This window comes from Helobdella robusta, assembly GCF_000326865.2.
Source record: "Helobdella robusta unplaced genomic scaffold HELROscaffold_41, whole genome shotgun sequence".
Classification (NCBI taxonomy): domain Eukaryota; kingdom Metazoa; phylum Annelida; class Clitellata; order Rhynchobdellida; family Glossiphoniidae; genus Helobdella; species Helobdella robusta.
Genome location: NW_008704941.1, coordinates 514,418 through 534,518, shown reverse-complemented (window position 1 = coordinate 534,518; position 20,101 = coordinate 514,418). Strand labels below are relative to the sequence as shown.

General features: G+C 35.1%; 2 protein-coding genes across 2 annotated transcripts; one reads left to right on the top strand and one right to left on the bottom strand.

The window, feature by feature from the left end:
* Positions 1 to 230: 230 nt before the first annotated feature.
* HELRODRAFT_84740 (hypothetical protein) lies at positions 231 to 7,251 on the top strand (the record flags this gene model as incomplete). Its single annotated transcript, XM_009025301.1, has 14 exons — positions 231 to 386; positions 907 to 1,005; positions 2,877 to 2,978; positions 3,175 to 3,303; positions 3,652 to 3,728; positions 4,088 to 4,176; positions 4,343 to 4,515; positions 4,665 to 4,877; positions 5,198 to 5,240; positions 5,754 to 5,811; positions 6,138 to 6,241; positions 6,388 to 6,511; positions 6,710 to 6,837; positions 7,034 to 7,251. 14 exons carry the CDS (start codon positions 231 to 233, stop codon positions 7,249 to 7,251), a joined length of 1,713 nt encoding a protein of 570 aa, XP_009023549.1.
* A 3,451-nt stretch (positions 7,252 to 10,702) lies between these two features.
* Positions 10,703 to 20,101, bottom strand: HELRODRAFT_193018 (hypothetical protein; the record flags this gene model as incomplete). Its single annotated transcript, XM_009025349.1, has 13 exons — positions 10,703 to 11,888; positions 12,032 to 12,206; positions 12,615 to 12,715; positions 13,074 to 13,210; positions 13,929 to 14,096; positions 14,850 to 14,940; positions 15,123 to 15,199; positions 15,619 to 15,723; positions 16,113 to 16,225; positions 16,506 to 16,746; positions 18,638 to 18,960; positions 19,132 to 19,360; positions 19,589 to 20,101. 13 exons carry the CDS (start codon positions 20,099 to 20,101, stop codon positions 11,741 to 11,743), a joined length of 2,421 nt encoding a protein of 806 aa, XP_009023597.1. The 3' UTR covers positions 10,703 to 11,740.

The following is a 20,101-nucleotide window of genomic DNA, read 5'->3' as shown; positions in this document are numbered from 1 at the left end:
AATATTGTGATTGAAACGACAAATTTTAACTCGCGAAATTATTTTCCTTACTATCTTTCAATTTTTTAAATCGTTTCAATTAAATTTATTTAAAAAATGTAAAATTAAATGTTTGATCCGTTATTGATCAATGCCAACAAAATTATCCAAACTCGCATTATTCAGGAATAATTCAAATTCGGCAAGCGTTTGCGTTTGCAATCATCAACGTCAACATCATGAATTTTATGATGATCATTTGCTACCTGGCTACAACACTTTGGTTCGTTTATTTTATTGAAAGTACGAAAAAAGTTTACACTAATCAGTGGGCCGTCCAAATTGAGGGAGGAATTGCAGAGGCCAAGAATGTTGCTCAGAGACATGGGTTTGAACTTGTCAACGAGGTTTGTTTAAAAATTTAAAAATTTTTTAAATTTAAAAAAATTAAAAATTTTAACTTTCTCAATTAACTTTTATATTTTTTTTATTTTGCAAAGATGAACATTCATTATGTTTTGTTCTCTAAGAGCTTTACTAATCAGAGACCTTCATTATTATTAATAATATCCCTTTTACTTCATTACTTAACTTTTTGTGCCACAAAAGCTATGGCCACAACACCACATGAGTTACACACACATTTCACATTTGAATGTATGCTCAAACTTCATATCATAACACAAATCATACATTAACAATAATCTTTCGACAGTTAGTTTTTGAACCAGGCTATTGTGTAATACTGTAATGTTAATGCACAACTAAGCACTTATAATTATACTGCCAGTTAGCTGTTATTAATTTGTTTTTATGGTTATTTAATTTTTAACAATTTAACATGAAACTAGATATTATTTTTAATATTATAGTTATTAAAATATAAAAAAAAGTTAAATCGATAAGTCATAAAATTTATAATTTCAGATTATGCCAGACTTTTATCTGCTTAGGAACAAGAGGATATCAAAGAGATCTTTAGTTTCATCTGATTCGTATGCCAACAAATTGTTGTCGGATGCTCAGGTAATTTAGTTTTAAAATTACTTCAGTAACTTGAGTATTGTTACCCATTGAAAGTATTCTTATCCCATGAAAGTATTCTTACCCCATGAAAGTATTCTTACAGTGTAGAATTTATATTATTATGTATTAAGTACTGTTGTTTACAGCCAGTTATAATTAGTTGTAGTTGTAGACTATTACCTAATTGTCACATATTAACTAATAATTATCCAACTCAACTTCATTATATAGCTAATTATGTACCCTTGTTCACTTAATTTTCTTTGCAATTAATAATCTGATCACAGTAAATGAACGAAAATTGAATGAATGAATAAATGAATAAATGAATGAATGAATAGATGGATGGATGGATGGATGAATGAATGAATTAATTAATTAATTAAAATTATGTGTTATTGATGTCATATTTTTATCACAGTTCAGCAACTACATAAATGTATAAAAATAATGGAAATATCTGTTTATGTTTTTATACCATAATTTATTGTTGTTATTAATTTACCAGTGGAGATGAATTTATTTATTGTCTGCAATGATCAAAGAATTTTTTTTCTATTCATGCCTATAATTTATTTTTAGACACGCGCACCACACACACGCACACGCATGCACACACGCACACACCACACATACACGCATACGCCACACACATACACACACACCACACGCACGCACGCACATAGGTGATGGTTTTAATGGAATGTGTGGCATAAACATATGTCGTGTCATGTGTTTTGTGTTAAGTTTTTGTGTGTTATATTATAAATGATCCAAAATGTATGAATGACAATATAAATCAAAAGTTAAATAATATAGGAGCCATTATTTGTTATGCTATTTATTTATTATTTTTAGTATAAAAATCTGAATGATACAACCATGTTATGTAGGTAACTAAATATTTATGATGTAATTTTATTAAACACACAATGATTGTAGACAATTTATTTTATATGAATATGTTTAATTGTAAGTTTTTTTTGCAGTTGTTTTGTGTGTGTGTGTGGTGTGTGTTTGCGCGTGCGTGTGTTTGTGTGTGAACCTGTTCTTGTGTGCGTTTGTGCATGTATATATGTTTTTTTCAATGTTTTCATATTGAAAAGTGTTATACTGTTGTTTTTACCTGACGAAGGTTTTTCTGTCTCTGGTTCATTCCTGTCTGTTTCTCTGTTCGTCTGTCTGTCTGTTTGTTTGCCGGTTTGTCTGTCTGTTTAGTTTACTTCTGGAATGTGGAAAACCTCTGAGATGAAAAATAACTGTTGGTGATATGATTACAGTACTTATTACTTATTACATCATTGGATGTTAATGAAGAGGAAGATGATGAGGATGATGATTTTGTTGATGTTGATAAATGAAGGAACCATTTTATAAATAGATTGTTGAAATAGATCCAACAAATTGTCCTTCTTGCACACATTATTCTCTCCATCTTATTGCCAAGTCAAATAATTAATAAACTTGCTAGCTAAGGTTGTTGGTGGTATGTTTGTTGGCAACCAACTAACACTACTACTACTAGTACTGCCACTACTACTACTACTAATACTACTACTGTTGCTACTACTACTACTGTTTCTTCTAACCTTGGTATATATTACAGCTCTTATTACTAAACCACTCCCACCACTAATATAGCCACTGTACTGCTAGCCCTGTTAAAGTCTGAAGTGTGGATTTTGTCTTCTACCTAATAGCATGCAAATCTTTTGCCTGCTTCATAAAAACGATTAGGCACGTGTATACACACGCACGCACACACACACACACACAAACAAACACACAGTAACTTACTAATGCACGCACATCCTGACAAACGCACACATACCTGCGTGTTATTAATCACCTTCCTTTTAACCTAATTCCAGGTGGAATGGGTTGAACAGCAGGTTGTCTTGAAAAGGGTGAAGAGGAGTTCCGGTGGCGGTCTGGGTTTTTCCGATCCAAAATGGCCGCGGATGTGGTATCTGGTTAGTTAGGGAATGTGGGTATGTAGTTATGGATGCTGGTTGAGATTGGGTTTTGATCGGTGTTTATGATGATTGAAATGGTTGCAACTTAGTAGGATGATGATGTGAACGTTTATAATGATGATAAACATCAATCAACCATTTATTCAATCTACCACTTATTTAACCAATCATTCAACTTCAACCATCCAATCAGAATCGAGGTAATGGGCTGGACATGAACATCATCCCTGCCTGGCGGAGTGGCATAACAGGAAAGGGTGTTGTCGTCTGCATACTCGATGACGGCATTGAGAAAGATCATCCGGACATTAGGAAAAACTACGTTAGTTACGACAGTGACGAGTTTTATTGCTGAGTTATAGCTGCTATCATCATTTTCAGATGTTTCTATCATCATTTAGTAAATGCGTCATCGTTTCCATCGTCACCACCTTATTTAGATCACCAATGCAATCGAAATTATCTCCTTCTCCTTACAGTCTCATCACAAATTCTTGTTCTATTCATATTTTATTCATTCTTGTTTTCAAATTATTGATACTATGGTTTGCCATTCATTTAACTGTCGAAATCGTCATTGTCGTCTCGTTGTTATCATTGTCATTATTATCTTTTTAATCATTATCACCTTCGCCGCCACCATCTTCGTTATCATTATGATAATGATCAGGACCCAGAGGCCAGCTACGATGTTAATGACCAAGATCCAGACCCACAACCAAGATATGAATATTCAAATGAAAACAGGTCTGCTGGCTGGCTGGCTGGCTGGCTGGCTGATTTAATTAACATATTATTATTATTATCGTGGGTATCGCGTGAATCATCACACCACGCATATTTAATATGAGTCTCTTTGCATTCAAACTCAGTCACTGCAGCGCAGAGTGGCAGACGCCCGTTACCATTACACGTGAACTGATTTGTATGAGTATTCAAATGAGGACAAATCTTTCATGTACACTGTGTGTGTGTGTGTGTGTGTGTGTGTCTCAATTGTGTTAAACGCGAGAGAGAGAGAGTGAAAGTCCTTACTACCAGTTCCTCAGTGTGTGTTGTTAGTTACTCAATCGTCTTACATGCAAGTTTTTTTCCATTCTCTCCAGACATGGTACCAGGTGTGCTGGTGAAGTTGCTGCCGAAGCCAACAACAACATCTGTAGCATAGGCGTGGCTTATGAAGCTAGAATTGGAGGTGATTAGTTGATTAATTTTGGCAATTTATTGTGGTTGGTTAAGTGGCTGGTTGGTTATTTTATTGTTTGATGATTGGTTTCATCAATTTAATATGTCTGACTGGTCGGTTGATCAAATTGTTCATTATCTTTGAACAGTAGGAGTTATTTTTCTCAAATACTTAGGTATTCGCATGCTGGATGGCGATGTGACAGATGCAGTTGAAGCCCAATCATTGAGTTGGAAGCGTCAGCACATTTCCATCTACAGTTCTTCCTGGGGTCCAGATGATGATGGAGTCACGGTGGACGGGCCTGCCCCTCTGGCGTGGAGAGCGCTGGTTGAAGGCATCACTCTGGTTAGTAGTTAGCTGGTTGGTTTGCTGGTTGTTTGACGGGCTGGCTGGAATACAGCAGCTATCGAAGAACGTTGATGATTAGCATCACATCCATCCACCCACTCACTTCCACACATGACATCTCAACATCGGCACCACCACCACAACAGGGCCGACGCAGTCTTGGTTCTATCTTCATCTGGGCCTCAGGAAATGGAGGCAACAACAGTGACAGCTGCAACTGCGATGGATACACGAACAGCATATACACCCTGTCCATCAGTAGTGCCACGGAGTTCGGGGACGTGCCCTGGTACTCCGAGGCATGCTCGTCCACACTGGCCACTACCTACAGCAGTGGGTCTGGCACTGAGAGGCAAATTGTTGGTGGTCTTTTTTCTCTCTCTCTCTCTCTCTTTCTCTCTCTCTCTCTCTCTCTCTCTCTCTCTCTCTCTTTGTATTCCTATCTCTGTGCATTATTTAATCTTTTTAATCTGTAAATTTTTGTGCAATGGTGTTTATAAAAGTGTTGAAAAAATTTCGAGTAGCTACTTGTTTTTTTAAATGTTTATTTCAATTTCTATAAGCTTTTGTTAAGTGACATTAAAAGATAAAAGACGACTTGAAAATGTTGTGGTAAAATGTTGTTGTAAAAAAAAGTAAGTGCTGTTTTATTGCATCTCTTGATGAATTAAATTGAAAGGTGACCACAGATTTGAGGAGGGGCTGCACTGAAGGACACACCGGTCAGTTCCGTTCAATTGACTCCGTAACATCAAGATAACATCATCGACATAACATTAACATCAGATCAACATAACTCTGACGTATTGTAAGTCAGTGCTTCTCAAAGTGGTGGTCCGCGGACCGACGACAGTCCGCTCATAAATAGCTGCCGGTAACGCGAAAAGACGCCTGAGCAATTAACTATCCTGTTAATATTAAATATTCAATTTCTCGTTATCAGTTGTTTGCACATGTTTCGAGTAAAATACCCGGTAAAACTATGAGTTAACGACGTTATTGCTAAATTAAAATATATTTATAATTTTGAAATTGATATATAAACTGAATAACTCATTTCGTAATTAATTAAATTTTTTTAACCAAATACCGCGGAACCAAAAAGTTTGAGAAGTACTGTTTTAAGTTACAGTTTAACATGCATAACATTATCGTAGCATCAACATAACATCAAAATAACGTTTACATAACATCAACATAACATTTACAAAATGACATCACCGTAACATTAACAGGTACTTCAGCCAGTGCACCCATAGCAGCCGGCATTTGTGCCTTGGTATTGCAAGCCAGGTGGAAAATAAATGTTCATTAGTTTTTGTATTTTGTTAGAATATCGATATAGTTTCGGCTGGCCTAATTTTTAACGTACCTGACGCTGCTGTTGCAGAGACTTGGTTCGAGCGCAAAGACATTTTCATCTGTAGTATACAATCTGCATGATGCATTAATTCACGTGTACTGTGTGTTGTGCTTGTTGTTGCTACATCTGAAAAATAGTAGTTACATTACATAAAGAGTTAATTATTTATAAGTAGATGTGATGAAAGTTATTATAATATAATGTGTGAGTAGTTTGACGATTGACACCGACAACACCAACGACAACAACAATGCAGTCCTTACTTAACATGGCGTGACATGCAGAATATTGTCGTCCTGACGTCAAGACCTGAAAGTTTGAATGCCAATGATTGGACGAAGAATGCTCTTGGCAGGAAAGGTGGTCATTTTTATTTCTTTGGTATACATCTTTTTATATAAGAAGTATCGGCGAGATCGGTACTCGAATGCCGATACCAAGGTTAATACTGAAAAGAGTGTCGCAGTATAGTTTGATACTAACGACTTTGATCATTTCACCACCAGTCAGCCACCACTTCGGTTACGGCCTGTTGGACGTGGCAGCAATGATCAACCTGGCGCAGAACTGGACCACCCTTCCACCTCAGAGGCAGTGTCATCTCACTTACGTCGGCAATGGAATTCCCGGGTAAGTTTCTGTATTTGTCTGAAAATATGTCTGTCTAGACGTCTGTCTGAATGTCTGTTTGTCTTTCTGACTGTTATTACCATCGTTTAATCATAAAAATGGGTACATCGGTCACTATCATGTCATAATTATCTAATCATTCAAATGAATATTGTCATAAAAATGATCATCACCATCGTCACATTATGACGTCATCAGACGGGGAGCGCCAGTGTTTGGCAGATTGGAGTTGGAATTGTTGTCCGAGGGCTGTCGAGGCACACCGAACAAGGTCAGCTACCTGGAGCATGTGCAGGCCATCATTACATTATCTACTTCAAATAGGGGTTTGCGTTTGTGTGTCTGTCTGTATATGTGTCTGTGTGGTTTTCACATTCCCGTCATCATGATCAAAATCACTATCATCTTCATCACCATCAAATAATCACCAGTTCTACTTGGCACCATTCACTATCATCTTAGCTGTAGTTTACTTTACAATCATCACACCACCATCCTATAAATCATCATTTTTCAAAACAGGCGAAGTCCAGATCTTCCTAACCTCACCATCCGGTACTAAATCGACCCTACTCAGTCAGAGGCCCAAGGACACGTCGGCAGAAGGTTTCACCAACTGGGCTTTCATGACGACCCACTGTTGGGGCGAGAGCTCGACGGGGACCTGGAAGTTGGAGGTCACAGCAGGTAGCAGTATATGTAAGTTGGGGGGTTTTTGTGGACAGGCGTTCATCTTTTGATGGAATGTGGTTTTTTATTGTTGTTGATGTTATAATTGCGAATGTTTACACTGCTGACCACGTGGTGAACATTAAACACCATTTACCCACCGACAGCCACATTGAAGAATTGGTCCCTGATCCTGTATGGCATCCCCGGATCGTCCGCGGGTCGTCGGGACCACAGTTACCTCAACAACAATCACCACCGGTTTACAAAGTCCTTCTACTACAACCAACATCACCATTATCGATCGTACGCACTCCCTCTACTCTCTCATCATAATGTGACGTCACTGATTGTGACGACGATGATGATGATAATGACGTTTTGTTTGACGATAGATGGCAGCTGGTTTGATGTCGTTGCGACAGTAGTGTGGTTCATAGTAGCTGTCGCAACTTCTTTTCCATCTTTGCGTTCATTACGTAATGCATCATTTGCGTCGTCGTCGTCGTCTTTATTATTGAGAACATCATCATCGTTTTCATCATCATCAATGACATCGTTATCACCGCCATCATCGTCATCGTCACTTTTAGTGTCACCTCCATCTTTATTATCAAAACTATCTTTATCATCATCTTCATCATCCTTATCACCATCCTCATCTTCTTCATCATTTTTACCAGCACAGTCTACATTATTTAGAATAGCATTAGCTTTTTTACTTCAAAGTTCATCACCAAAATCATTATCATCGTCGTCATCATCGTCATCATCATTATGATCTTTATTGTTTAAATTTATTAGCATTTCTTTGCAATAGAACGAATGGCACTTTTAACAACGATATGAGTCTTATTGTTATGGCATTTATTAGTTTATATATATATACCTATTATATATATATATATATTAAGTGTCTACATATATATATATATATATTAAGTGTACATATATATATATATATATATATATATATATGTATGTATGTATTTATGATGCGTGCGTGTAAGTGTTCATTATTTTTATTAATATACATTGATTCATCAGGCATTTTATTCTCAGTCAAATTCAGTATATATGTATATATATATATATATATATATATATATATATATACTTAATTACCTATTTGATATGCATCGTGTTAGTAATTCTTAATTTATGTTGAAAATCAACCAATCATAATGAAAATATTAATTTAAAAAATAGTAATAATAATAATTATGCCAATAAGTTTTAATATTTATTTGCTTTTTCTACTTTATTTTTCTAGTTATGCTCACCCCATACTTGTACGTCTATATATATATATATATATATATATATATATATATATATATATATAACATGTATCTATATGTTACTATATATATATAATATATGTTGGTAATAGACCATAATTTTTACAATATTCTATAAATTCTACCGAATGTTTGGCGTTAATATGTTTGTAGTTCGATTTTTCTCACTAAAGTTTTTTGGTGAACGTTTAGTTTATTAAAATTCAAAATAAACTTATCTTTCGAACTCATGCTGCAAATAAGGCCATATTTCAATTCAGAATGAATCATCGTCAGTGCTCCTTGTTGTATATATAGGGAAATATTGACTTTGTCAAGATTAACTTTGACGTTGTAAAAATTAACTTTGGTGTTGTCAAATTGAACTTTGGTGCGAATTAGGTGTCAGGTTTCTTAATTGGCTGGTCATCTTCTGATCTTCTGATGAATTCGAAAAATAAGTTTATTTTGAATTTTAATAAACTAAACGTTCACCAAAAAACTTTAGTGAGAAAAATCGAAAAAACGAACTATAAACATATTAACGCCAAACATTCGGTAGAATTTATAGAATATATAATATATATAGATATATATATGTATATATATATATATATATATATAAGTTGTGTTCTTTATGTTCATTTTTTCGTTTATTTATTTATTTATTCTTGTTTAATTTATTTCTTCTGTGAAACCTTTTAATGGGGCGGCCCATCCATCCATCGGTAATCTTTTAATGGCGTAATATTTAAATAAGTTAGATTATGTAAATTTTTACAGTTATTTAATCAATTTTGATTTGTATTTATTTAATTTAATTTGATCTTGACCTAGTTTTTTTTTTAATGTCATTGACACATTTACATTTATTAATACATCGAATGGTAATAGTGTTTTAATTTAATTTGACCTCTGACATTTTGATGTCAGAGGTCAGAACATAAACACACTCACAATTGTAAGTCCATCGTTATTATAATAATAATAGTTATTATTATTTAGCTTTTAATTATTCAGCACTTGCTCACTCTATTTGATTTCTCATTATAATAATCGTTTTTTTTCCATTTTTTTTTCATTTTTATATTTCTTTTTCGTCCACTAATGAAGTCATTTACTACGGAAGTTAGTCATTTGAATTAGAAATTAATATAAAATCTATTGAACGAAGTTTAACTTAATTGAATTTTTCGTGTTTTATATTACAATACCTTTGGTCTTATGACAACAATTTATATGTTCATTGCTCTGTGTAGAAAAATTAGTTCTGAATAAAAAGTATTATTATTATTATGTGTGTATATATATATATTAATGTATGCCTGTATGTGTTTGAGTCTGTGTACGTGAGTATATAACAACTTCCTCTATGTTGTATTCATTATTTTTTTAATCATCCTTAACATCATTATTATTATCTTATAATAATTATAATTATCATTATTATCAGCTGCTTACCTCGATTTCTATACAGCCATAATATAAGCATGTTATAATTGGATGAATTGTCTATGTATATATACTCTCTATACATCTTTTAGTTAAGATTATATATGTATATATCGTATAATCAGATTTCATATATGCATGTTTATATATATATATATATATATATATGCAATTATTTATGAAAATCACAGCATGTTCAGCGTTAGTTAACTTCCAATTTAACTTATTATCTGTCAGAAATATATTTCTGATATATTTATAATTAATGGAATAATTACATGTTCACATTTTCACGTTCAATAAAATCATGGATCACCTGGAAGCTGCATTGATAATAAACATGCCGGTAAATATTTAGTGCTCATCCATTTATGTTATTTTTACACAGGTGCCTAGTCAAGTGAGGTTGTTTTCTGGATTCATTCCACAAATCCCCTAATAGAGTATTTTTATATCTCTACATTCGAGGCGCCATCAAATGTCTTCCGTATAAGCTCGAATTTTTAGTTGCGCCATAACATTTTGTATACCTTTGATAGCTTACACAAGATTAGAAAATATCGATCAAAATCGTCCCGTCCTGAACTTCAGAACTGTTCGTAACTAGACATTTAGTTATCATGATCGCAAGTGTAAGAGATTATTCAGCGTGTGAAGATTTACTTGGTGGCTTTGTTTGAAAAAAAGGCTAAAGGTCTATTACACTCTTCCCAGGTTCAGCGAAATCAACAACACAAACATCGTGTATGAATGAATACATGCTATACTTTTGGTATAACGCTTGATGAAATGATAAGATACAAAAAAAAATTGTTATTAACCGGACAATTTTAAAACAATTATTTTGATTCATGATGAGGAAGACGAATATAGGAAATTTGACATGTCTTGGTGTAGGTACGTGACTATTGACGATGTTACAAGCAATTTGGTTTTAAGAGATAAAATTATGATGAAATGAAAAAAAAATGTCTCAAATTACATCAAAAATTTTTATAATTTGCCATCAATACCATCTGCTTCACTTTTTAACTATTTAAATGGATAGTGAGAAAAAAGTTAACACAAAGCTAACACATATTACAAATTATTAAAACCAGTTCGTAAAACAAAACCATCAATCACATAAGTGAAATGAATATTATTGAATAATAAAATTACATTTAGCATTTGTTATAACTGCAAATTTGTATAATACTATCACATGTAAACATCTTTCATTAAGAAAAGTTAGCAGGACATATGGCTTAGAAGCATTTTTCGCAAGCTACTTGGTGGGTTAATCGTATATTACTCTTACGACTAGATGGGCAAACATAATATGCAAGAAAGTTACAATTTAAAAAAAATAAATATAATAAACCTGAAATGCTAACAAAAAAATGTTTGACATCACATCTAAAATTGTTGCTTTCACAGCGCCCGTTAAAAAATTCTTAACTAAAAAAAAACTTTTAAACAAAATTAATTAAAATCATTTAATTTGTAGTAAAGCTGAAAATTTAATCAAGCTGTCAAAAAACATTAAAATAAAATTAAATATTAATTAATAGTAGTAAAATTAAATAATAAGCGTTAATCAAATAATAATGAATGAGAGAACGGTTAAAAAGCAACAAATTCACTCAACTAACCTAATTACTAACTATCAGATCAATCAAGTAGGGCACAACCAATAGACATTCAAGACAAACAAAACTGACCAATCAACAAACAAAGCATAGCAAACGTATCGACTAAAAAAATTCATTAAAAAAATCAATCAGCCAATCGTTAAACATAGAATTCTGTCAAACGAAATTAATCAGCCGCATAAGCCAATAAGAATTTAATCAGAATCGGGTTGTATCATGGCTTGGTACATGTGGACAGCCACCACGAAACAGCAGAGGAGTACAGGGCCGACTATGGCTCCCTCGAGACCCATCCAATATATCCCGCCGAGTATAGCAAGGCCCGTTAAGTATGGATGGCCCCTGCAAATTCAAACACACTTTAATGTTTAATATTAGTATTTAGTAACATAAATTTTATAAATAAATAAGCACACAGATTATCATTTTTATAAACAAAAGACAACAAATTTGTGTGTGGGTGTATAATGATTAGACAAGCAAACCCCTTGATTTCGCTGTAGAACGCGGTGTCAATGAAGAGCGTCGGTAGATAGTGGGCTGCAAATAAAACAAGAGCGTGGATCGGCTGGCCGTTGACCAACCAGAGTTCGAAAACAGCTGGCAAGCAAGCTACGTACGTGCCGAGAAAGGGAACTGCCGCAAAAGAAGCTGCTAGAACTGATGACGTCATGGGGAAGAGTGATGATGAAGTGAGTAAAGATGGTGTTGATATATTGAATGATAATGACGATGACTGGTATATTGATAGATGATGGCTGATATATAAAATAAATTAACACATTTTCGATCATACTTAATTTTTATCATAATGATTCGTCATCGTAATAGTATTAAATCACACACACACACACACACACACACACACACACACACACACACACACACACACACACACACACACACACACACACACACACACACACACACACACACACACACACACACATACAGACGATGAACAAAACCATCGTAACGATCATTATACACAACCGCGTCATCACCATCAAATCATCATCGCACATCACCACAGCCACCAACATCCACTGCAAACAAGCCACAACTTACTGGAAGGTATGAAGACGATCTGGATGCCGAGAATGCTGTGAGTGAGCCAGGTGTAGAGACCGTAGAAAACCGCCATCTTACACGAAACCAAGAAGACGGAGCTAGTTCATTGTCATTGTTCGTTTTATTTTTTTACAAGATACCACGTACGATGTTACACACTGCCAACATTTCAAGTTCCAAAATTGTCATCACTTTCAAAATCATCATCTAAGATAATCACCATTATCATTCGGACATTCTCATCATAATCACCTTTACCGTTATCATCACCCTCCCTATCATCATCATTATCATCATCTTCTTCTTCTTCATCATCATCGCAATCATTTTCCTCATCTTCATCTTTTTCCTCATCCTCTTCCTCACCATCACCATCATCTTTCTCGCCATCATCATCATCTTCCTCACCATCACCATCATCTTCCTCGCCATCACCATCATATCATCAGCACTGACTTGATGGCATCTTGAAAGGCCTTGGCGAATGCGAAGTTATTCATGTAGGATGGACTGAAGCTGCAGAAGAACTCGACGGGTTTGTACTGGCAGTGGCTCGATGATAGCAAGTAGAACAAGGTCGTCAGAAATATAACCTACACGGTGATGAAGATGATGATGACCGTGGTGGTGATGACGATGATGATGGTGACGACGATGATGAAGAAGATAATAATGGTGATGACATGATGACGTCGTTAATAACTTTACTAACGTAACATATTTATAAATATATTCTCCATTTAACTGCACATGAACAAACAAACCATAGACAAAAGAGTATTAAAAATGGCGGTTCCACCACCAAAGATGACGGACACCATAGATGTGAGAATTTTCATGGACAGTGCAACATTTGTCACCAGAACTGACCATATAGACTTCAAAACCTTCAGCGTGTTTGTACGTGTGTGCGTGTGCGTGTATGTGTTTGTTGCGTGTGTGTGTATTGCCTGTGTGTGTGTGCGTGTGTGTGTGCGCTTGCGTGCGTGTGTGTCTGTATTATCAATACAATACCGTTTTTGCTTATAATTTAATAGTAGTAAATTATTAAACATACTTATCGATTTAATACTTAGCGCAAACTGACACACATCTGATAGAAATACACGACGTAACCCGAGAAAGTGAGCAAACAAAACAAATAAAAATCTAGAGCGAGGTCATACTAAAAACTGAAGCAAACATACACACACACACACAGACAGACAGACAGGCAAATCGCATCGCGACTACACACAGACAAACATAGACATATGAATACGCACACAGACAGACAGTCAGACAGACACACACAGAGACAGACAGACAGACATGCAGGCGAAAACATACGGACATAAAGAGATCCACATTCTCCCTGGCGATGTCTATAAGATTGAGGTCGAGCTTCTTCATTCGGTAGTATGCAAACGGGAAGCTAGCGTTGATGATGCTGAAGTCACCCAGAGACAACTGCTTCTCATATGCTTTCATGGTTTTGTTCTGTGTGCGTGTGTTTTGTGTGGGCTGGTGAGTGACTATGTGATGGTGAAGAAGAAGAAGAAGAAAAAGAAGAAGAAGAAGAAAAAGAAAAAGAAGGAGAAGGAGGAGAAGAAGATGGCGATGTGGTGTGATGTGACGATGATGATGCTGACGGGAGGAGAAGCAGGATATCATCATCTGTGACGACAATGAAAAAAATGACGAGTTGACAAGTTAGTTGAATTAGATGATGAAAAATGCACGCCGAATATCGTTGTGAGTGATTGCTGCAATCCTCGCGAAGAAATGCCGAAGCATTTACATTGTACAGTATAAAAACGTTGTACATTACATGTGCGTTGTGCAGTACATGTTGAATGTGCACGAAAATTTAGTTGCTGTTTGACGAAATTAAACATCGTTGAGTTTGGCTTGGTTGTCTATCACCAGACTATAAAGACAACAACACAACCAACAACTACGTCATCATCATAGCCATCAACAACAACATCGTCGTCATCGTCAACACCATTAGCACCTTATTGATCCAGGAGTTGTACAATGTATCCCATAGTTTGAGGACCTGCTTCTCGATGTGCCTCCTATCTGCATCGTCGCCATGGAGGAAGCCATTCAACTGTTTGATGGTGATTGATTGTTGTTGTTGTTGGTGGTAGGTTGGTGGGTGGTCAGTTGGTTGGTTGATTGAATGATTAACTGGTTGGTTGATCGGTTGGTTGATTGATTGATTGATTGATTGATTGACACACCAACCTGCCTTACAATCCACTCCCTGCCATAGACGTAGGCATTCTTAACCATGGAATCCAACGTGTTCTGTAGCACCTCATCATCTGGGAGCCACCTTTCATGATCAATGAATGAATGAATGAAAGAAGAAATGAATGAATGAATGAATGAATGAATGAATTAATTAATTAATGAATGAATGAATGAATGAATGAATGAATGACCGAGTGATTGGTGAATTAATGAATTATCATTGAAATGGAATTTATCATTCAAAACGACCAACCAATCACCCACCTCGTAAACTCAGGATGTTCACTCTTGTTAAATACGTTACTACTTATCTGAACAAGATGCATGCTCTCTTTGTGAACCTGTGTGTGTGCGTGTGTGTGTGAGCGTGTGTGTGTGTGCGTGTGCGAGTGTGTGCGTGTTATAATACTTACAAACCATGAATTATGAAAATAATAATTAATTTTGGCGTAGTAGGCGCGGTGGGAAAATTATTATTATTATTATAAACACAACTGACGCTGGCCATTTAAGACTTTATTATTATTAATTAATTATAACCATCATTAATTATAACTACCATTAATTATAACTGCCATTAAATATAACTACCGTTAATCATAATTATTATTACTAATGTTATTTATTATTGAACACATTAACATCATTAATTATAATCATCGAGTAGCCAAAAATTAATTAATTAACCAGCTAAATTAATGAGTTGTGAATAATTAATGCTAATTAGCAGCAGAAGCAGCTGCAGCAGCAACTGACTGACCTCGAGGGCGGCAAGGACAGCAAGCAGACCAACGCCGAGAACCAAAAGAACAACAATGAAAGCACTGCATATCTTATCTATCGACTTGTCCAACATGCATATCAACTGCATGCATGAATGGATGGATGGATGCATGGATGGATGGATGAATATGTGGATGGATGGATGCATAGATGGATGAATGGATGGATAAATAAATGAATGAATAGAGGAATGCATGGATTAACGGATACATGGATGGATAAATTGATTGGAAAACAAAATAATTAGTTAAAAAACAAGTAATTTAAAGCATTCATTCAATCGACCTGATGGTTTTAGCCAATCAATCAATTAACCAGCCAATCCAACCAATCAATAGAGAGGATCATTTCAACCAACCAACCAATCAATAAACAGAATAATTTCAACCAGCCAATCAATAAACACCACCAATCAACCAACGAACCAACCTTCGAATCGCCATCGAGAACGATGTTGAACATGAATCTGACAGGCCATGGAATGATTACCCCGAGTCTCGAACCATTGCTGAGGTTCTGCTTCAGAAGGTCAAGGTTGGACGAGAACCAGCCTGTCAGCAGTGACCAGACTTCCAAGTAGTTGTCTGGTTGTGAATAAATGCGCGTTGAAAAGTTAATCTTAATCATCATTAAAAGTGAATCTCCAATCTCAAACAAGTTTTTAATCATCATTATAAATCAGTGAAAATAATAAATAAAAATATGGTATTTCAACGATTCATGAAACATAAACCCCAGACCTGAAAAATTACAAGAAAAACTACTTATAGAAAAAAACAAACAAAAAACAACACACAAACAACCAAACTCTGAGAAATCCAAACCACTACCAACCACCACCAACCAACCATCATCACAACTAACCTAAAACTTTGACAATAAAGCAAAGTAAGAGTAGAGGAATGATGATGAAGAGTATGTTGTAGAGCCAGAGCTGTACAAGGACAGTACACCAGAGAAGTACCATCAGGCAGTAATCACTGAACGTTTTCTTACTACCATTGTCGCCACTACCACAGCCACCGCCGCCAGCCTCGCCAGCCACAGCGGATTCGTAATCACTTAATGGAAGGAAGAGCTGCTGTTTCACTGAATCCGGACTATCCTTTAATAGTTACAAGAAAGTAGCTCTTTTATTTTCCACATAAAGAGCACACACGAAAAAGAAGAATTAATCGTTTCTATATGTAATTTTTGTTGTAATTTTTCTTGTAGTGATAATTAAAAATTTCATAGAATAAAATATATTATAGAATAATATAAATCTATATATTATAAATTGTATTATTGTATTATGTTATAAAGTTCGTCATCCTCTATGTATAGATTGCATACATAACAAAAATAATTCTTTCAGTTAATGTTTCCATAGCAATGAATTGCCTATGATGACCATACTGCTAAGTTAACGAGGTTATTAGTAATTTTAATTGATCTGATCAATTAAAATTAATTAAAAACCAATTGAAACTATTAAAAAAACCTAGTGGCGAAATTAAATTAAAAAAAAAAAAAATAATAATAATAATACGCACATATACAGGCATATACAAACATTCATGAACAAGCAAACACGCACATGTACATATACACATACACACGCTTATTGAAAATCATACATACATACGTACGTGCAAACACACACACATACACACATGCACAAACACACACACATACACACACACACACATAGAAAGACATATATACGTACAACACACACACACACATAGAAAGACATATATACGTACAACACACACACACACACACACACATACCTAATGATTTTGGCAGCTCTACATTTTATCTAATTACAATATCAATTACAAACTCATCTCCAAATAGATGCAGACTTTCAAACAACAATGAGTAGTTATGAAGTATTTGCTGATGTATTTATTGCTGAATTGTTTCAACACGTGTTAGGGCAACGTTAAAAGCATACACATTTTCTCAAACACCTATTATATATGTGTGTGTGTGTGTGCGTGTGTGTGTGTGTGTGTGTGTGTGAGAGAGAGAGAGAGAGAGTGTGTGTGTGTGAGCGTGTGTAAACTAGAACGTAGGCCTCAAAAATCCTAATGCATATATACGTACTTTGGTACACAAAAGCAGTTCTTATTTCTGGTGAAATGAAAAAATTTCAGAATAATGTTTAGTAGGTGTGAAAAAAATATGCCCATAAACCAAGCATAATACCAACGAAAAATATCACGTTCAATAAGTGTTTATTATCTTATCAAAGATATCATAGATATATCATCACAGATGGATGGATGGATGGATGGATGGATAAATGGATGGATAAATGGATGGATAGATGGATGGATGGATGAAAGGATAGATTGATTAATGGGTGAATTAATAGATGAACGGACAGACAAACAGATAGACAAATGAATAGATAGATAAACAACTGAGTTTCTAATGACTCCATAAAGATTTATTATACTGATTGTAGCAGGACATAAGATGAACAAACATAAATATTTACCAAAACAAAAAAACGCACTTGAAAGGATACAAAACTCTAAATGCAAAAACAGTCAGATACAGAGGGCGCTTCGAAAAAACAAACAAACGAAATTCAAACCATCAGGCGGAGAAGAAACAAGCAATCACAAATTTTAATTGCAGTACCATCTTCAAGAAATTTCTCGGGAATAGATAAAAACAAACGTTGATACACACAAACACATATTTATGCATATAAACAAATATTGATACACATACAATCAAACATTGAAACACATACAAACAAACATTGATACACATACAAACAAATATTGATACACACTGATATAAAACAAACAAATATTGGCATATATAAACAAACACACAAACAATTACACATACAAACAAATAATAAAAACAATCCAACAAACAGCAACACATGCAGACATACAAAAGAGTGAACAAGCAAACAAACAAACAAACAAACAACCAGATAGGTAGATCATCAACAACATACATTTGAAACAAAAACCCCAAAACTTGACCTTATCCTTATCATGGTGATGGTGTGGAAGCACATTGACTCCTCTAACTCGAACACCACTCCCGCCATCTTCATTCTCATCGTTCCCATCATTTTTATCATGGTCAGTAATATTGGTAGCAGTAAAATTTCGACTGGCGTCATCAGTGACGTTAGTGACGCGACCACCGCCACTACCGTTATCATCGTCGTCATCATCATCATCGATGATTGAATAAACTGCTTGATGCTGATTGGTTGTAGATGGGTTGGTCGTCTCTTTAGAGCTATCAACTTGACCATCATTGCGGTCGACCACGATGATGTTGTCATTTTTCTTGTGGTCTAAGTGTGTTGTTGGTTTATTAAACTAGCTTAAGTGAAACCTTTGCTAGGAAAAAAATAAAATAAATAAATAAACAAATAAAGCAATTAATGTGCATTGCCATTTACAATCTCTTAACGAAACACTTGAAAAAAAATCCATTTACACAAACAATAACATCCATGGCACACCTGCAGAAGACCTGCTCCTAATCTTGGAGAGGTTATGGACGAGTCCGATGACACCGAGCACCGATGAGAAGGTGCAGAGGCCCAGCACAAAAGGCCCGTTGAAAACGTTCACCAAGTGGAAGCAGATGGCAATCCAGAGAAAGAATGAACCGAGTGTTAGGAATATCTTTGTTCTCTCGTTGTAACAGAATGCTACTACTAATAAGTAACCAATGACCGGTGACCAAATCTGATGTTGTTTTTAAATTTCTTAATCCATTGGTAAGTGAAATTTTTGACATGTTTTCCAAGGTTAATAATTAGCACAAAAATATAAAAATGCAATAAAATTAAATTGGTCCAAATTAGTTTTAATACATAACTTTTGATAACTTAAAAAGTCAAAAAAAGATACAATCTCTTAATGGTCTATTTAAAAATTGTGTAAAAAAATAATTGAATTAATATTGAGACTGACCCAAGAGGAGCTGAAGAACGACAGAACAGTCTCGGCGTACATTACAAATTTAGTTGTGCCAGTGATGATGCCTTGGATCGGCCACATTGTCAAGAAGAAAAAAATGGAAAGAACAGAGAAACAACAAAAAGCTATGATTTTGATATTATTCCAGCAGAGACGGCCGAGGTAGTCAACCAAATTGTAAAGAATGACAACAGGCAGGAATATAAACCCTAAAAACAATGGAGTCTTTGTAACCTGCAGACCCCTAAGCCACCTCCTTGCTCCAGTTGTTACCCTATATTTGAAGGGGTACAGGAAGGTGCCACAGAGGGCAGCCCACAGTAGGGGCCTTAAAAAGGGCTGTAAAATATGGTAGATAGCTACTGCTGTTGCACTGGAAAAGATTACAAATAATATTGCTGCAATGTTGTAGAAAGCCTTTTTCAAAGCTTTGTCATGCCCTTGTGGTAAAATGTGGAATACATTTGGAAATGGTGATTTTGGTACCTCTCTGTCACAAGAATCCAT